This window comes from Hyperolius riggenbachi, chromosome 10 (genome assembly GCF_040937935.1).
Source record: "Hyperolius riggenbachi isolate aHypRig1 chromosome 10, aHypRig1.pri, whole genome shotgun sequence".
Taxonomy (NCBI): domain Eukaryota; kingdom Metazoa; phylum Chordata; class Amphibia; order Anura; family Hyperoliidae; genus Hyperolius; species Hyperolius riggenbachi.
Genome location: NC_090655.1, coordinates 239,813,751 through 239,832,259, shown reverse-complemented (window position 1 = coordinate 239,832,259; position 18,509 = coordinate 239,813,751). Strand labels below are relative to the sequence as shown.

The window sequence follows — 18,509 nt, the reverse complement described above, 5'->3', positions numbered from 1 at the left end:
AATTAAATCCACGTTGTGCAGAGTGTACTGCGCCTGCGTAGTACACTCCAGACAACGTGGACTTGGACCGGTGGGACCAGAGCTGGGACATAGTGGCTGTTAAGTGCTGGAAGAAGCCCCAGGTAAGTCACTGTCATTTTTTTCTAGCTCTGATATTCCCTTTAAGGTTAGACATCACCAAGGGATTGATTAGTGATCAGCATCAAGAGGCAAGGTTGTGGTTAGGGTAAGCTTAGATTAGGTCATAGTAAAATATTGGTAAATATTACAGATATTTTACTTTTGGAATTAACTAGGAGAATATTGGTAATTTTACTGATATTATTCTAGTGGCTATCTGCAGTTTGCTTTTTTACTGTGTTTGCCAAATATAGCATGTAAGTGCACACATACACACAAACATACAACAATGCAATGCAGGGCCAGGAAGGGGAGGAGTCACAGACAGGAAGTTATAGAGGAGGCTGGAGGAAGTAGAGTGGAGACATTGCTGGTGCTGGCAGCAGAGGAGGTAATGATGAAACAGAACTTTATTTTATATGATTTATATGCAGATATCATAATACAGGAAATATTTATATACCTGTAACACATAACACCCCTGTGTCTCCTCACCATCACCAGCTGCTGCTACATATACACTGTACAGAGATCACTGATCCCTTCCCATCATCTCTGCACTACAGGAGCTTACATTCTAATATCCTCACCACAGTCACATTATTATTATTATTATACATTTATATAGCTCTGACATATTCCACAGGGCTGTACAGTGATCACTGATCCCTTCACATCATCTTTGCACCGAAGGAGCCTATGCTCTAATGTCCTCACTACAGTCACACACTACTATTATTATTATACATTTATAGAGCTAAAGCTATCACATATTCTACAGACATATTCTACAGACAAAGATCGCTGATTCCTTCCAATCATCTCTGCACCTCAGGAGCTTACACTCTTTATCACAGTCTTTATCACAGTCACTCTCTATTATTCTTATTATACATTTATATAGCTCTGACATATTGCACAGCGCTGTACAAAGATCACTGATCCCTTTCCATCAGTCTCTGCACAACTCAGCTTACAACTCTAATATCCCTAGCACAGTCACACACTGATAATACACTGCTATTCTATTCCCTGCAGTCAGTGCCCCTTTTAGCCATTGCACTTTTCCTCTCAGTCCTGCTCTCAGATATCAGCACAGGGAGGCATCCAGCAGTCTAGGGGAAGGTGTCCTTCCTCCAGTTTCCATTGTAGATGCATGAGCTGGCCGGTCACGTGATACTGGACAGAAGACTTGTTGGAATGCCTCTAGTCAGTGTGACTGGCTATAGACTGCTTCTGCTATGTGCAGCCAGTACAGGGTGATAGGTGGTGAGAGCCATGTCTCCATACCTCCCAACATTTTAAAATAAGAAACTGGGACACTGGCCACACCCCTAACCACACCCCCAACACGCCTACCATCGTTTTTTGAAGATTTTTTTTTATTAAATATTTATACCCTTATATTTTTTTTTATAAGCATACCCTCATACACCCTGCCCGTGGGTGGGGAGGAGGGTAAGGGTGCCTGTGGGTGGGGAGGAGGGTGCCACTTTTAGGTTGGGGGGATTGCCTGGGCAGATAATGGAGGCGGAAAAACTGATCGAGGCTCCAGCCGCGGTAATGAGGGATGCGGGAGCTTCACTGCTTCCTCCCTCCCTCCCTCTCTCTGAATACCCCCCTATGTATGTCTGTGTGCCCCCCTCCCCTTCCTGTAGGCAGAGTGAGTGCAGTGGAGCGGGCAGTCGGGTCCTGTTACCGCTGATGCACACCGCGCGTACTGTCTCTCTGGCATCGGACCTCCATGTGCTTCCTGTGACGTCATAGTAAACAGAAGGCACATGGAGGTCGGATGCCAGAGACAGTATGCGCGGCGTGCATCAGCGGTAAGAGGACCCGACTGCCCGCTCCGCTACGCTCACTCTGCCTACAGGAAGGGGAGGGGGGCACACAGACATACATAGGGGGGTATTCAGAGAGAGGGAGGGAGGGAGGAAGCAGTGAAGCTCCCGCATCCCTCATTACCGCGGCTGGAGCCTTGATCAGTTTTTCCGCCTCCATTATCTGCCCAGCCGGCCGGGATTCAAGAGGGGGGGCCCGGGACAGCGGGAGGGCCCCCCCAAATTGGGAGAATCCCGACCAATCCGGGACGGTTGGGGGCTATGATGTCTCTGCAGTGACCGGGCACAGAGATAATGCCTTGTTACCAATTAGTGAGTCCCTGGCTCTGGGACCATTATGTCACCTCCTGTTCCCCCGTGTCACTTGGAACATCATTCCCATCCTAAAAAAACATAACTAGCAATATGTAAGGAACATTGAAACACTAGTCTCCCAATGGAAGAGGTTGGTTATTAATTTTGTAGTAAGATAAAGATATAAATTCATATAGAACTGTACATCTTACAATGAAAACAATCTTCTTATGCACAGTGCCTGAGATAAAAGTACAGAAAATAGGTATAAAACTTGATAGATGACAATTTCATAAGTGGCTCCTACATACGTGTCACAGAATAGTGACCAGGGACTCCTCCTCTGTATCTCCAAGTCAGGGCAGAAAGTGTGTGACTTCCTGATCTATGATTTGTCCAACTATTCCTTATTATCACTCTACAGGGAAAGGCCTTTCCAATAAATCACATGACCACAGCACTGATGATGGAGGACTGGAGTCACATGACTGAGAGGATATTAGACCTCACCGTGGAGCTCATCCTACTAGTGACCGGAGAGGTGAGGAGGATTCTGGAAAGGTTATATGACATCACTCTTATCTCTTTTAATAAGACACAACTCACTGGAGAGGTGAGGAGGATTCTGGGAATGTACACAGTGACTGTTATTGTATATGTTTGTGCAGCATTATAAACTAGTGAAGGAAACATCTGGTGAACTCCTGACACCCAGCAGCCATCTCCATGGACCATCCCCTATCATAGTGTGGTCCCCTCACTCCCTGATATTTGAGAGAAACAATGTGAAGAAGATTGTAGAAGTCATCAACAAGATGATGGAGCTGCTGACAGGAGAGGTGAGCAGTGTAGAGAATTATGGGACGTTATCCAGTAACAGTAAGAGATGTGCTTGTATGGTAACTATCACTGTATGTGTCAGCTTCCTCTAAAGTGTCAGGATGTCTCTGTCTTTCTCTCCATGCAGGAGTGGCAATATTTAGATGTAAAGAAGGAGTTCTATAAGGACACAATGATAGAGATTCAGCCACCCCTCATAGCACTGGGTAAGAGGAGACTTTACATTCTTGTAAAGGAGAGAGCAGTATGGAGGGTTCACCTAGATCCCCCATCATCTGATAAACACCTACAGACAATGTATTCACCCAGTGTGTGTCTCCTGCAGATGGATCCAGTAACAGAAACCCACCAGAGAGATGTACAGGTCCTCTTTATTCTCAGAGCTTTCCACAAGAAGATCTCACCAACTCTCAAAATTATCAGGTAGAATAATGATTAAAAAACAAATAATGAATTTAATTTTTTTTAACTTTAATATGGATATTATCTCTATTCTATATTCAGGATGGAAAGCAGAACAATGTAAGCACTACTGGTAAAAACGAGGTGAAAGAGGAGAAGGAGGGAGCAGACAGTGTGATGGAGGAGGCGGAGCTCTCAGGAGGACACAAAGATCTCTGTAGTGACTTTAAGATTGAATCATCCATCAGCACAAACCTATCAGAGAGCAGTACAGGTCCTCTTTATTTACGGAATTGTCCACTGGATGATCACATGAACTCCCACCATGATCAGGTAGATGGAATTGTGAGTCTACTGTGCTGAACATGTACTGAACAGTCACTCCACATAATTCTTTTATGAATTCTAATGTGTTACATATGGTTTCTTCCATTACTTTGTGGTTTCAGGCTGAAGAACTGATTGATATAAAACCTAAAGTTGAACAAGAAAAGGAAGAAGACATAGAAGAGGAGACAGAAGTGACGGGTGGCTGGCAGTGTGTGGAGGAGGGGGACATGATGGTGACCAGTGAATTAGGAATGCCAGTTTTAGGTAAGGAAATAACTTTACTGACCTATTGTAAACTGATACTGAAGTAGACTCAACTTACTTAAAACATTATAGTACCAACAAATGAGGAGGAGATGCTTTTTACCATATGAAAGGCCCATCCCTATTCCTCAGTATAACATCATAGCACCAACAAATGGGGAGGAGATACTGTACACCATATGAAAGGCCCATCTCCATTCCTCAGTATAACATCATAGCACCAACAAATGAGGAGGAGATACTGTACACCATATGAAAGGCCCATCTCCATTCCTCAGTATAACATCATAGTGCCAACAAATGGGGAGGAGATACTGTACACCATATGAAAGGCCCATCTCCATTCCTCAGTATAACATTATAGTACCAACAAATGAGGGAGAGATACTGTACACCATATGAAAGGTCCATCTCCATTCCTCAGTATAACATCATAGTGCCAACAAATGAGGAGGAGATACTGTACACCATATGAAAGGCCCATCTCCATTCCTCAGTATAACATCATAGTGCCTACATATAAGGGGGAGATACTGTACACCATATGAGAGGCTTATCTCCAATCCTCAGTATAACATCATAGCACCAACAAATGAGCAGGAGATGCTGTACACCATATGAAAGGCCAATCTCCACTCATCAGTATAACAGCATAGTGCCAACAAATCAGGAGGAGATACTGTACACCATATGAAAGGCCATCTCCATTCCTCAGTATAACATCATAGTACCAACATATGAGGAGGAGATACTGTACACCATATGAAAGGCCCGTCTCCATTCCTCAGTATAACATCATAGTACCAACATATGAGGAGGAGATACTGTACACCATATGAAAGGCCCATCTCCATTCCTCAGTATAACATCATAGCACCAACAAATGAGGAGGAGATACTGTACACCACATGAAAGGCCCATCTCCATTCCGCTGTATAACATCATAGTACCAACACATGAGAAGGAGATGCTGTACACCATATGAAAGGCCAATCTCCACTCATCAGTATAACAGCATAGTGCCAACAAATCAGGAGGAGATACTGTACACCATATGAAAGGCCATCTCCATTCCTCAGTATAACATCATAGCACCAACAAATGAGCAGGAGATGCTGTACACCATATGAAAGGCCAATCTCCACTCATCAGTATAACAGCATAGTGCCAACAAATAAGGAGGAGATACTGTACACCATATGAAAGGTCCATCTCCATTCCTCAGTATAACATGATAGTACCAACAAATGAGGAGATTCCGTACACCATATGAAAGGCCCATCTTCATTCCTCAGTATAACATCATAGTACCAACAAATGAGGAGGAGATACTGTACACCATATGAAAGGCCCATCTCCATTCATCAGTATAACACCATAGTACCAACAAATAAGGATGAGATACTGTACAACATATGAAAGGTCCATCTCCATTCCTCAGTATAACATCATAGTACCAACAAATGAGGAGGAGATACTGTACACCATATGAAAGGCCCATCTCCATTCCTCAGTATAACATCATAGTACCAACAAATGAGGAGGGGATACTGTACACCATATGAAAGGCCCATCTCCATTCCTCAGTATAACATCATAGTACCAACACATGAGGAGGAGATACTGTACACCATATGAAAGGCCCATCTCCATTCCTCAGTATAACATCATAGTGCCAACACATGAGGAGGAGATACTGTACAACATATGAAAGGTCCATCTCCATTCCTCAGTATAACATCATAGTACCAACAAATGAGGAGGAGATACTGTACACCATATGAAAGGCCCATCTCCATTCCTCAGTATAACATCATAGTACCAACAAATGAGGAGGGGATACTGTACACCATATGAAAGGCCCATCTCCATTCCTCAGTATAACATCATAGTACCAACACATGAGGAGGAGATACTGTACACCATATGAAAGGCCCATCTCCATTCCTCAGTATAACATCATAGTGCCAACACATGAGGAGGAGATACTGTACACCATATGAAAGGCCCATCTCCATTCCTCAGTATAACATCATAGTACCAACAAATGAGGGGGAGATACTGTATACCATATGAAAGGCCCATCTCCATTCCTCAGTATAACATTATAGTACCAACAAATGAGGAGGAGATACTGTACACCATATGAAAGGCCCATCTCCACTCATCAGTATAACAGCATAGTGCCAACAAATCAGGAGGAGATACTGTACACCATATGAAAGGCCCATCTCCATTCCTCAGTATAACATCATAGCGCCAACAAATGAGGAGGAGATACTATATGAAAGGCCCATCTCCATTCCTCAGTATAACCAAATATTATGATTATACAAGGATGTGTCACAGCATACTATGGTTAGTTTGTTTGTTGATTGTACTCACTACCAGGTTTAATGCTAAAGTGAAAGTAGTTGTTTAGATGAACAAATGTTCTACTAGTCCTAATAATCCTAATTAGAACTTTATGGAATATCATAGTTTTATTTTAATGTTACGTTTAAAATTGTAGGTTTAAAGTTTTGTGCTATCTTTGGTGAGTGATGCCCATTTTTAATACTTTTTAGCTCTTACTCTTATCAGACAAATCTTGAACTATTCAAGTTTTGAATCTGTTCCCAGCACTCAGAAGCATTTCTCTGCTAAAGAGATTTTTCAGTGATGGTTACTACTCTCTAACTGCAGAAATACTATCATGTAGAGCCAAAACGTCTTTTCCCTTAGGACCGATTTACACTAGTCTTGCAGGTCAGCACTTGTAGTGATGCAAGAATGCATCCAGATTGTCTAGCCTTGTGTTATGTCTGGAGATCAGGAGCAGACCCTGTTGACCCAGTCACAAGTGGTAGGCGTAGGCTCTCCCAGGGCGTGGAGTCTAAGTGGTCACGGGTCTTCACCAGAGCACACAACAAGGGATGATGGGCTTCTACCCCTAGAATCGCGCTCTACCCCTAGGATGTGCCCCTAGAAAGTGTTCAGAATCCCACCACAGTGCGATTAAGATGGCAATCTATGGAAAATAGATTCAGGTTTTGCCCGAGTCGCCTGTGGGGAAACCCTGCCAATACGGGCCACATTCGGGAAGTGGAAAGAGGCCCTTGACAGTGGGAAAAATGGAACACAGCCTTGTTGTAAGTATTATTGGGACTTTGCATACTCGTGTATCTCATCATGTTACGTCACTTCATATGTTTTCATTTCATGTCTTTATTTTCTTCTGCCACCAAATCTATGCTGGAGCTCTGTGACACTTCTGCCTACTAGAGCAGCATACAGGATTCCCAACTACAAAGCAGGAACTGTAAACATTGTTTTATATTTGTTCCCCCAACAGACAGAGATGATGTGAGGAACCCCTCGGAGGTCCATCCTATTCCACCTCCAGATGGTGCTACAGAAGATGATGGCATCACACAATGTTCTCCAATCACCGGAAATACACATCATAGAGATCACAGTGCAGATGGATCACCCTCTGATCCTGAGGAATCTTCTGACCAATCACATTCTATAAAAGCTCAATCTATTGCTGAGGACTCTGCCAATAACATAAGTGAAGACAGGTGTGGAGTTGGTAAACGATTATCGTGTTCTGAATGTGGTGAACGTTTCAGTAGGAAATCTGCTCTTACCCTACATCTTAAAACACACATAGAGGGGCATCCTTATTCATGTTCAGAGTGTGGGAAGATATATTCAACAAAGCAAAATCTTCTTAGACACATTAGAAGTCACACAGGCGAGAGGCCTTATTCATGTTCAGAATGTGGGAAAGACTTCTTTCAGAAGAGTCACCTTATGAAGCATCAGGCACGTCACACAGGTGAGCACCCTTTTTCATGTTCAGAGTGTGGGAAGAAGTTTTCAGCAAAGGGTGACCTTGTTGTACACTTCAGACGTCACACAGGGGAAAAGCCTTATTTGTGCTCAGAATGTGGGAAAAGTTTTGCTGAGAGTGGAGCTCTTGTTAAGCACATGAAAAGACATAGAGGCGAGCAACCCTTTTCATGTTCAGACTGTGGAAAGCGATATTCAGCAAAGGCTGACCTTGTTAGACATTTCAGAGGTCACACAGGTGAGAGGCCATATTCATGCGCAGAGTGTGGGAAAGACTTCATTCTGAAGAGTCACCTTATTAAACATCAGGTATGTCACACAGGGGTGCAACCTTTTTTATGTTCAGAATGTGGGAAGAGTTTTTCAGCAAAGAGTAACCTTGTTAGACACTTCAGAAAACATACAAGTGAGAGGCCTTATTCATGTTTGGAGTGTGGGAAAGACTTTCTTTCTAAAACAGATCTTTGTCCCCACCAGAGCTGTAGAAAAGCCCATGCTCATAAAGAACACCTTCTTACTCACAAGAAATGCCAAACAGACAAGTCTTCATGTTCAGAGTGTGGGAAATGCTTTAGTCGCCGCGGACATCTTCTTAAGCACATGAGAAGACACACAGGCGAGCGTCCCTTTTCATGTTCAGAGTGCGGGAAATGTTTTGCTCACAAGGCTAACCTTGTTAGGCATCAGGCATGTCACACAGGCGTTCAACCCTTTTCATGTTCAGAATGTGGGAAAAACTTCACTCGGAAGAGTAACCTTATTAGGCATCAGGCTTGTCACACAGGCACACATTCTTTTTTATGTTCAGAGTGTGGGAAAGGGTTTTCTGAGAAGTGTAATCTTCTAAGACACCTTAGAAGTCATACTGGTGAGAGGCCTTATTCATGCTCGGAGTGTGGGAAATGTTTGTCTGATAAGAGTAGCCTTCATAGGCACATTAAAATCCACACTGGGGAGCGTCCCTTTTCTTGTTCTGAATGTGGGAAAAGTTTTTCTGAGAATAGAAATCTTCTGAGACACATGAAAACTCACACAGGTGAGAAGCCTCATGCATGTTCAGCATGTGGGAAATGATTTCTTGAGAGTGGAAACCTTTATCAGCACTTGAGGAGACACATGGGAGAATCCTTCTGAAGCACGTGAAGACACGCAGACAAGAACTCATCTGCACTGAAATTAGAAGCAGCTGATGTTGACGGCTGGTGATGGGGGAAGGGGAACAATGATTGGGGATGGTGACCGTTCTGGGTCTGTTGTGATTTTGGCTCTGTGGACATAAAAAAATAATAATGTGTAATCCAAGCTGCCTTTCCTGCACAGGAAGTGAGGTCTGTGAGCCCAGAATTTATATCTGTATTTCTGGAGTGATATTTCACAGGCTGACCTCTTCTGTCACTAGAAAACCAGATGATGGGAAGGAGTCTTTAAGAGATTGCTCCGCCCATAAGCTATAGGCGGAGTCTGGTAGGAGGAGGGATTTGCTGGCTTCTTTTATCTCCTGGGAACTCCAGTGGTGACATCTCTGTGACATCATTCCTGGCTCTGTTCCTGCTGACATTTAGTGGCTGTTGAAAGCTCTCAGATGGCCCCACCCACCTTGTCATGTGACTGCTCTTGGTTTTCTTTTCACAGTTTCTGTGTTTCCGCCCCCCAGAGTGAATTGTCACTCATACACAGAGTCAGGAGACTTAGCACTTGCAAGGTTAGAGGTCTGTATGCTACAGCAGTAAAGTGAGAAGACTTTTACTTACACAACTCACCAGTCACACCAACAGGAGGTGCTCCTTGAGAACAAATGTTTATTTGTTATACTTCACATGTTCCTGATTAATGTTACTTTTACTGCTTAATATCATAATAAATTAAAATGAATAACATTAAGTAGAAAAACAGTAGTTGATGGCTTTAAGACGGCGAGGAATCCCAAAACTCTTTGTATATAAAATGATATTTGGATGATTATAGGCACATGTGATGTAAGTTGAAAGCTTTTATTTTTGTTGTGTAAAAAATATTAAAAGCATTTATATATAAAACCAACAAGACTTGTCTCTTGTCGCTTCAGGCTGGGGAGGAGCAGCATAGATGTGGAGAGAAGCAGCACAGATCCTGGGGAGGAGCAGCATACTGTAGATGTGGAGAGAAGCAGCATAGATCCTGGGGAGGAGCAGCATAGAACCTGGGGTGAAGCCGCATAGGTCATGGGGAGGAGGAGCATAGATGGCGGGGCTAGAATCTTGGGAGGAGCAGCATAGCATCTGGGGAGAAGCAGCATAGATCCTGCGGAGGAGCGGCATAGATCCTGGGGGAGAGGAGCAGCATAGATCCTGAGGAGGACCTGCATAGCATCTGGAGAGAAGACGCATAGAACAGTAATGGCTAACCTTGGCACTCCAGTTGTCACCAAACTACAAATCCCATCATGCCTCTGTTTCCCAGAGTTATGCTTAGAGCTGTCAGAGTATTGCAATGCCTCATGGGACTTGCAGTTCCAACACATCTGGAGTGCCAAGATTAGCCATCACTGGCACAGAATATGGGGGCGAGCGACATAAATCCTGGGGAGTAGCAGCATAGCATCTGGGGAGAAGCAGCATGAATCCTGGAGAAGAGGAGCAGCATAGATCTGGATGGGGGAGGGTGTGAGGTGGAATCTGGGGAGGAGCAGCATAGAATGTAGAGAGGAACATAGATCCTGGGGAGGCACAGTATAAATCCTGTGGAGGAGCAGCATAGATTCAAGTGAGGAGCAGCCTTTTCAATAACTTTCCTCAGAAAGGGGAGGTTGGAGACAGGTCTGTAGCTGCTCAAAGCATCTGGATCTGAGGATGCTTTCTTCAGCAGCGGTCTGGAGGGACCAATGAAAGGGGGGGGGGGGGGGACAAACAGGACTCTCCCACTATGTAATTTCTGCTACCTAATACTGCTATCTGGTGGCCCACACCGCTACCTAGTACTGCTATCTGGGTGACACACACAGCTACCTAACACTGCTAGCTGGAGGGCACACACGCCTACAGTGCCTTATGCTACTATCTGGGACACACACACAGCTACCTAATATTGCTAACTGGGAGGCACACGCAACTAACTAATACTGTAATCTGATGGACACATATAGCTTCACAATACTTCTAGGAAGCTGTATTTTCAGCCTGACTGAAAAATAAAGGAGGGCAGGGGGCTACCACAGCAACAGCCTGCTGCCACTTATCCTGATTCTGTCTAATTATTGCTTCAATGTACCAAAAAAATAATAACAACAAAAGAAAAACAAGTCTCACTGAGACACTGGGCTTGCTATAATTATTTATTTCATTCTACAGTGTTTTCCCTGAGAGAAGGTAAGCTCATATCTACTTTCACTTTTTAAACTATTTCTAAATATTTTATTTCATTTCGGCTCCTCTGAAGCCTAAGTGTATGGCTACCTTTTATATGGCTAAGTGCAGGTGAGTCTACAAACAGAGGTTGCAGTTAGCCTATTCACCACAAGATGGCAATCTTACCTCTCCTAAGTGAAAAGCACAAACAAGACGAAAATAAACCAAAGACAAAAAGTGATCATGTGACACAGGCAGGAAGTGGTCTAACAGAGGCAGTAGTAAGGGCTGTAACGGCAGGAAGATACGTTGGAGTAAGTGGCGAGGAGATATTGTTGTTGAAACAGGTAATTCTTATTATATATTGAGTAGATCAGAGGTCAGGGTGGATATACTTTGTTGCAGAGGAGGTCATAGTAATGGTTAAGGGCTCCTCCTCTGACATAGGAAACTTGGGTTAAAGGGGTTCTTCGGTGTCTTTTAAGAAGCAAAAACTGACTCTTACCTCATGCTTCTATCGGCCCCCTGCAGCTGTAATGTCCCACGCTGTCCTCCACCGATCACGGTGGCGGGGAACGAGTGATCGGAGGAGGACAGCACAAGTAGGGTTGCCACCTTTTGGGTAAAAAAATACCGGCTTAGGGTGGGGCCTAAAAGTGGGTGTGGTCTGTTACGCCGCTTAAGATGACTGCCAAAATTGAACAAGAACAGGAAGAAGAGGGCATGATTACAACAGATTATGGTTGATTATAGGCATAACATTAAAATATAGAAAACCTATCCATGGTATCCCATAGATGGGACTCCCAACCTGTGAAGAGAAATTAAAAGGTCCTATCTATCATACAGCCAGCCATTATTGTTGCATATTTATATAGCGCCAACATCTTGTGCAGCACTTTACATAGTCATGTCACTGACTGTCTTCAGAGGAACTGACAATCTAATCCTACCATAGTTATAGTTTAATGTCCTACCATATTATTATTATTATGTATTTGTATAGCATTGCCATCTTCCGCTGCACTTTACAGAGTACATAGTCATGTCATTGACTGCCCTCAGAGGAGCTCACAATTTAATCCCTACCATAGTCAAATGTCCTACCATATTTGTGTTCTGTACATACAGTGGCTGGATGGTGTACTGGTTAAGGGCTCTGCCTCTGACATGGGAGACCTGGGTTCGAATCTCGGCTCTGCCTGTTCAGTAAGCCAGTAATTCAGTAAGGAGTTCATTGGGCAAGACTCCCTAACTCTGCTACTGCCTACTGAGTGTGCTCTAGTGGCTGCCTCGCAAGCGCTTTGAGTCCGACAGGAGAAAGGCGCTATACAAATACTGCCATTATTATTATTATTTATATAGCACTACCATCTTCTTCAACACTTCACAGAGTACATAGTCATGTCACTGACCGTCCTCAGAGGAACTCACAATCTAATCCTTCCATAGTCATAGTCTAATGTCCTACCATATTATTATTATGTATTTATATAGCACTGACATTTTATGCAGCACTTTAGAGAGTACATAGTCATGTCACTGTCCTCACAGGAGCTCACAATCTAATCCTACCATAGTCATAGTCTAATGTCCTACCATGTTATTATTATGATATATTTATACAGCACTGACATCTCCTGCAGCACTGTACAGAGCACATAGTCATGTCATGGCTGTCCTTAGAGGAGCTCACAACCTAATCTCACCTCTACCATAGACCAGGCTTGCTCTCACAAGTAACCACTCGTGGTTACTCGTGATTCAAATGAGGATTAATTGCTGCAGGTGTGCGGCAGGGATATAAGGTGTTAATTACTAATAATGCCCTGCGCTTCAAGCAGGCTGCACGCGTCCTATTGGATGCGTTGCAAGCCTCACTACAGGCACTTCCTCCTTCAAGCCGTAAGGAGGAAGTGCCCATAGTGAGGCTTGCAACGCATCTTATAGGTCGCATGCAGCCTGTTTGGAACGCAGGGCGGATGGCGGAATTATAGGTAATTAACACCTTATATTTCCGCTGCGCACCTGCAGCAATTAATCCTCATTTGAATCATGGTTACTAGTGAGAGCAAGCCTGCCGCAGACACAGTATGTTACCATTAAAGCTTAGAGGAATTGTGAGGGGCGTGCTGGAGAAGACCGGAGCTGCAGCAAAGGACACAGGCTGGAAGTAGCTCCAGGTAAGAAACAAAAAGCTTAGTTCACCTCACAACTCAGGTTCAACTTTAGATAGTTACCTAAAGAGGTGGAAGCCTCAGGATCCTATTAAGGTTTCCCTCGCTGCTCTGATGTCCCCTGTCGCTGAGCGCAGCCCTCCTGGAAGATTACCAACAACGCATTGTCACTAATCCTATCGGGGCCCCGCAGTACATCTCCCTGGACCATGGCCACGCGAGGCAGCTCGCACATGCGCAGTAAGCCGGAGTCTCGGGCTCCATGTTACTGCGCAATTTCGGACAGGCTTGTGCTGCCACGATCCAGGAAGACGCGCTGCGCAGCCCCGATGTGTGTATGTGGGGGGGGGGGGGGTGTTGGCTGCACTCAGCAATGGGGAACTTCAGACCACCTTGAGGAGCCTCAATAGGATGCTGAGGCTTCCCTCTCTGCAGGTCAGGAACCTACTTTGAATTACTTTAAATATCTTTGACATGCACCTAGGGGGGCAGGGTTGCTTTGCTCCCTCAAACAGCCCCAATCTCTCTCCACAGCTCAGGGAACTAGAGAGCTATTCCTATAATGCAACAATGACATATTCCTGCTAATATAGAACACAAAATGATGTCATTGGTGCACTATAAGAATAGCTCTGTTTCCCTGACCTGTATAACGGCAGCACTGGCATGATTCATCTTGTCTTTCCCTGCTCTAGTCTGAGGCTCCTCTGCTCACCTCTTCTCTGACTGACATACCTCCCTGTATTCTCCTACACAGCCCAGCTGTTCCTCACACAGCAGCACATTGTACTGCTGCTGATCCTATCCCTGCTCTCCTCTGAGGCTTGTCTGCTCACCTCTGACTGATATTCCTCCCTGTCCTCTCCTTCACATCCCAGCTGTTCCTCACACAGTACATTGTACTGCTGCTGATCGTGTCTCTGCCTTTTCCTCCCCTAGCTGTGGAGCCTGCAGAGGCCGGGCACACTTACATGCTGCTCACACAGGCAGCAAGGACTGTCAGCTGCTGACTTCTCCTCCTACTACACCAGCCTGTACGAGTAGTGAACAACACAGCCAGGGGGCGCTGCAACACTTGCTCACGATTGGCTGGAATTTATGCCTATCTTAGAAGAGAGGGGAAAGGAGTCAGATAAGCTTAGACTTTTAATACTAAAAAATCTAAACACATATGGATACTCAGGCCACCTTAATATACAAAGTATCAAAATTTATTGTTAATAAATCAAGGACATGTAAATACTCAGATAATCACAAAGGAACGAAACACACATGATTCAAGAATAAAATTGTGTATGCAAAGCTACCGTTTAGCCTTCAATCTGCCGCTATGATAGATATACCAGCTTGACAATGCATAGAGGGATTACCCATTCACACATCTCAAGCATGCCGCGCTTCCGTACTGGTGCCATGCACTATGGATGAAATATAGTGGGGGCCCCCCTTCCTCCTAGAGACAAAGCTGCAAATTCCTGTTGTAGTCCACCACGATCAATTAATAAGTAGACTTGGGAGCTGGCAGAGGTTCATTCCCCCAGAGATGATACAGTTCATATGTTTGTCAGCAAGGAATAAAAGGATGGGTCTCACCACATGATATCACTAGCGTCCGTCCTGCTCTCCTGATAGTCGTGTATCCAATCTGTGTACCACTGTGGAGTCACTGGATGGAAGGAAAGCCGCGTCTCGGCCTGAACTCCCCAGTGGTTAAGATGCCTTGTCCTGGCAGTCTAGTTTGCTGCTTCAACCGACCCGGCATACGAGCGAGACGGGACGCCACTCCATGCGCTCACCAACACGGAAGCACAGCCGAGGAGCAGGCTGCGTGGCTCCGCCCACCGACGTTTCGCGTCACTTGCGACGCTTCATCAGGGTGTCAGACTTTTACCGGCAAATGACATGCCAGTAAAAAATTTTTTTTAGCGCCGGCTTTATACTGGAATTTCCGGCTGAGCCGGCCAGATACCGGCTGGGTGGCAACCCTAAGCGCGGGACATTACAGCTGCAGGGGGCCGATAGAAGCTCCAGGTAAGTGTCAGTTTTTGCTTTTTAAAAGACACAGAGAACCCCTTTAAGTTCTAAACTCTTTCTATTCAATAAGACTGCATCTTTTCAGTAAGGAGGTCTTGGGCAAGACTCCCTAACACTGATACTGCTTGCTGAGTGTGCTCTAGTGGCTGCCTCGCAAGCTCCAACAGGAGAAAAGCCCTAAACAAATATTGGAATTATTATAGCACACCTGTCACTATCCTGATCATCCATCTTGAAGTAATTGCCATACAGGAGACTTTTACATTACAGCTGTGACTTGTTTGTCATTTTTTTTACATCTCACCTTACTAGTAATAATTCAGTCTCATTACAGAGTCAAGAAAAATCTGGTCTCAGGGACAGTACTTGACACCAATTTAGCAATTTTTGGAATACAGGATGCTGATATAAACCAACTTTTTTATTGCTTTCCCCACCCCACTCAAGCCATTTTTCCTCCAGTATAGCCATGTCCACCCTGTGTCCCCAGCTTTGCCATCATCCTCCTGTATGCAAGACCCCCACTCTAGTAATGCCATTTATTCCCCAGTATAACCGTGTCCACCCTGTATCCCCCCAGCATTGCTATTATCCTCCAATATGTAATGTCCCCCCACCCCAGTAATGCCATTTCTCCTCCAGTATAGCCATATCCTCTCTGTGTCCTCCAGCATTGCCATTATCCTTCAGTATGTAATGTCCCCCCACTGCAGTTTTGCCATTTTTCCTCCAGTATAGCCATGTCCACACTCCAGTATTGCTCTCTTCCCCCACCTCCATGCAGAGTAGTAAAAGGAAGGATTTACATTGGTTTATGGCTACCTGTCACAGTGTGCTCCATTCCTCTGCTCCCATTAGCCTCAGTCTCTGCCTCTTCTCTCCTCATATTCTCATTCATCTACCACTACCAGCACTGCTGTAACATCACAGGAATGGTAACAGTGGGAGGTAGATGTGAGGAGAGAAGGCCAGCTGGAGAGGAGGCAGAGGGAGGACAGGACTTCAGCAAGCTGTGAGTATAGTGCACAGGTAGCTATAAACCAACTTATTATGCTTTCCTGTGATATACTGCATGGCCCTACCACCCACATGTTACCCCAATGGGGGAGTGCTGGTGGGATCCTGTACCGACAGTTTCACCACTGACAACTGTACAACCTGGATTATATCCCCCCCCCCCCTTAATATCTATCAAAAGGTTGGGGAATCTTGAACAGATCACATAACCACATCACTGAGGATGAAGGAGAACCAGAGTCACATGACTGAGAAGATATTCAACCTCGCACTAGAGATCATCTATCTGCTGATGGGACAGGTGAGGTACTCTTATCTCTAATAATAAAGCACACACATGACTGGAGAGGTGAGGAGGATTGTGGGAGGTTACATGAAATCACTCTTATCTCTAATAATAAAACACACACATTACTGGAGAGGTGAGGAGCATTCTAGGAGGTCACATGATGCCACTTTTATCTCTAATAATAAAACACACACATGACTGGAGAGCTGAGGAGGATTGTGGGAGGTTACATGAAATCACTCTTATCTCTAATAATAAAACACACACATGACTGGAGAGCTGAGGAGCATTCTAGGAGGTCACATGATGCCACTTTTATCTCTAATAAGGAAACCGCTGACTGTTGGGGTGAGAAGAATTCTGTGAGAGCGGTGTGACATTATTGTTGGACTTTCTACACAGAGTTTTCCTCCAGTGAAGTCTGGTAATCATGTGACCATCACAATGCCCCCACCTCACTCCCTGATATCTGAGGGACACAACAAGCAGAAGATTCTGGAAATCACCAGGAAGATGATGGAGCTGCTGACAAGAGAGGTGAGTGGTGCTGGGAATGTTGGTACATTATCCAATAACAACAAGAGATGTGTCTGGTTGGTAATTGTATCGTTGTATGTTTCAGGTTCCTAAAAGGTGTCAAGATATCACCATCAGTCTCTCCATGGAGGAGGGGCAGTATTTAAAAGGACAGAAGAACCTCTATAAGAACACCATAATGGAGAATCAGCTGCCCCTCACATCACCAGGTAAGGGGAGATGTTAATTACTAGTGAGGGATGAAGCAGTACAGAGAGTCCGGCTAGAACCCCCCCTTCTCCCCCAGTCTTCTGATAAACACATAGAGACATTGTATTTAGTCAGTGTGTGCTTTTCTGCAGATGGATCCAGTAAGAGAAACCCACCCCAGAGATGTACAGGTCCTCTTTATTCCCAGGATTGTACACAGGAAGATCTCACCATCCCCCACCATTATAAGGTAGGTGGGGCTGAGAGTCCCCAGAGACTCTAAACCATGACACATTTCTTTCTTCTGTTTATGCTGTTATCTGTTTTCACATTGAAAATGATCTCTCACTTTGTGCACTTAGGATGGGGTACATGGACATGCTGTGGTTAAAGAGGAAGAAGAGACATATGTGAGGAGTGATCAGCAGTCTATGGAGGAGGGTGACATGATGAGGACAATTAAAGAGGAAGAAGAAGACACATTTGTGAGGGGTGATCAGCAGTCTATGGAGGAGGGTGGCATGATAGGGACAATTAAAGAGGAAGAAGAAGACACATTTGTGAGGGGTGATCAGCAGTCTACGGAGGAGGGTGACATGATGAGGACAATTAAAGATGAGGAAGAGGAAAGTTAGCTGAGGTGTGATCAGCAGTGTACAGAGGAGAGCGATAGGAAGACGACTATTAAAGAGGAAGAAGAAGAGACATATGTGAGGTGTGATCAGCAGTCTGTGGAGGAGGGTGACATGAAGAGAACAATTAAAGTGGAAGAAGAAGAGACATATGTGAGGTGTGATCAGCAGTGTACAGAGGAAATGGATATGATGATGACTATCAAAGAGGAAGAAGAAGAGACTTATGTGAGGAGTGATCAACAGACTATGGAGGAGGCTGACATGATGAGGACAAGTAAAGAGGAAGACAATGTTACAGAGGGCAGAGCAGGTGAGTAGTCTGCATTACATATAGAATAAATGTGTATCTTATTGCTGTTATGACTGTCACTGCTCACAGA

At 44.6% G+C, this 18,509-nt stretch overlaps 3 protein-coding genes across 3 annotated transcripts in view; all 3 read left to right on the top strand.

The window, feature by feature from the left end:
* Positions 1-462: 462 nt before the first annotated feature.
* Positions 463-9,910, top strand: LOC137535010 (zinc finger protein 271-like). The gene is made up of 8 exons (XM_068256772.1): positions 463-511; positions 2,680-2,796; positions 2,924-3,094; positions 3,223-3,301; positions 3,421-3,518; positions 3,600-3,830; positions 3,947-4,091; positions 7,426-9,910. The coding sequence occupies exons 2-8, from the start codon at positions 2,704-2,706 to the stop codon at positions 9,000-9,002; spliced, it is 2,394 nt and encodes a 797-aa protein (XP_068112873.1). The 5' UTR covers positions 463-511; positions 2,680-2,703; the 3' UTR covers positions 9,003-9,910.
* A 1,610-nt stretch (positions 9,911-11,520) lies between these two features.
* LOC137535011 (gastrula zinc finger protein XlCGF53.1-like) lies at positions 11,521-18,140 on the top strand. Its single transcript, XM_068256773.1, has 6 exons — positions 11,521-11,598; positions 16,661-16,780; positions 17,171-17,305; positions 17,391-17,514; positions 17,647-17,744; positions 17,857-18,140. Exons 2-6 carry the CDS (start codon positions 16,703-16,705, stop codon positions 18,127-18,129), a joined length of 708 nt encoding a protein of 235 aa, XP_068112874.1. The 5' UTR covers positions 11,521-11,598; positions 16,661-16,702; the 3' UTR covers positions 18,130-18,140.
* An 89-nt stretch (positions 18,141-18,229) lies between these two features.
* Positions 18,230-18,509, top strand: part of LOC137536979 (zinc finger protein 721-like) — a 56,234-nt gene continuing 55,954 nt past the window's right edge. Inside the window, exon 1 of the mRNA XM_068259143.1 lies at positions 18,230-18,439. Coding sequence (XP_068115244.1) covers positions 18,241-18,439 — 199 coding nt within the window. The 5' untranslated portion in view covers positions 18,230-18,240. The remainder of the gene's footprint in view (positions 18,440-18,509) is intronic.

Excerpts from the sequence above, each read along its gene's own strand:
- LOC137535010 (XM_068256772.1), top strand. The coding sequence starts at position 2,704 with ATGACCACAGCACTGATGATGGAGGACTGGAGTCACATGACTGAGAGG. Across the intron at positions 3,095-3,222 it reads TGGAGCTGCTGACAGGAGAG|GAGTGGCAATATTTAGATGT; the intron begins GTGAGCAGTGTA and ends CTCTCCATGCAG. Across the intron at positions 3,519-3,599 it reads CCAACTCTCAAAATTATCAG|GATGGAAAGCAGAACAATGT; the intron begins GTAGAATAATGA and ends TTCTATATTCAG.
- LOC137535011 (XM_068256773.1), top strand. The coding sequence starts at position 16,703 with ATGAAGGAGAACCAGAGTCACATGACTGAGAAGATATTCAACCTCGCA. Across the intron at positions 16,781-17,170 it reads TCTATCTGCTGATGGGACAG|AGTTTTCCTCCAGTGAAGTC; the intron begins GTGAGGTACTCT and ends CTTTCTACACAG. Across the intron at positions 17,515-17,646 it reads GCTGCCCCTCACATCACCAG|ATGGATCCAGTAAGAGAAAC; the intron begins GTAAGGGGAGAT and ends GCTTTTCTGCAG.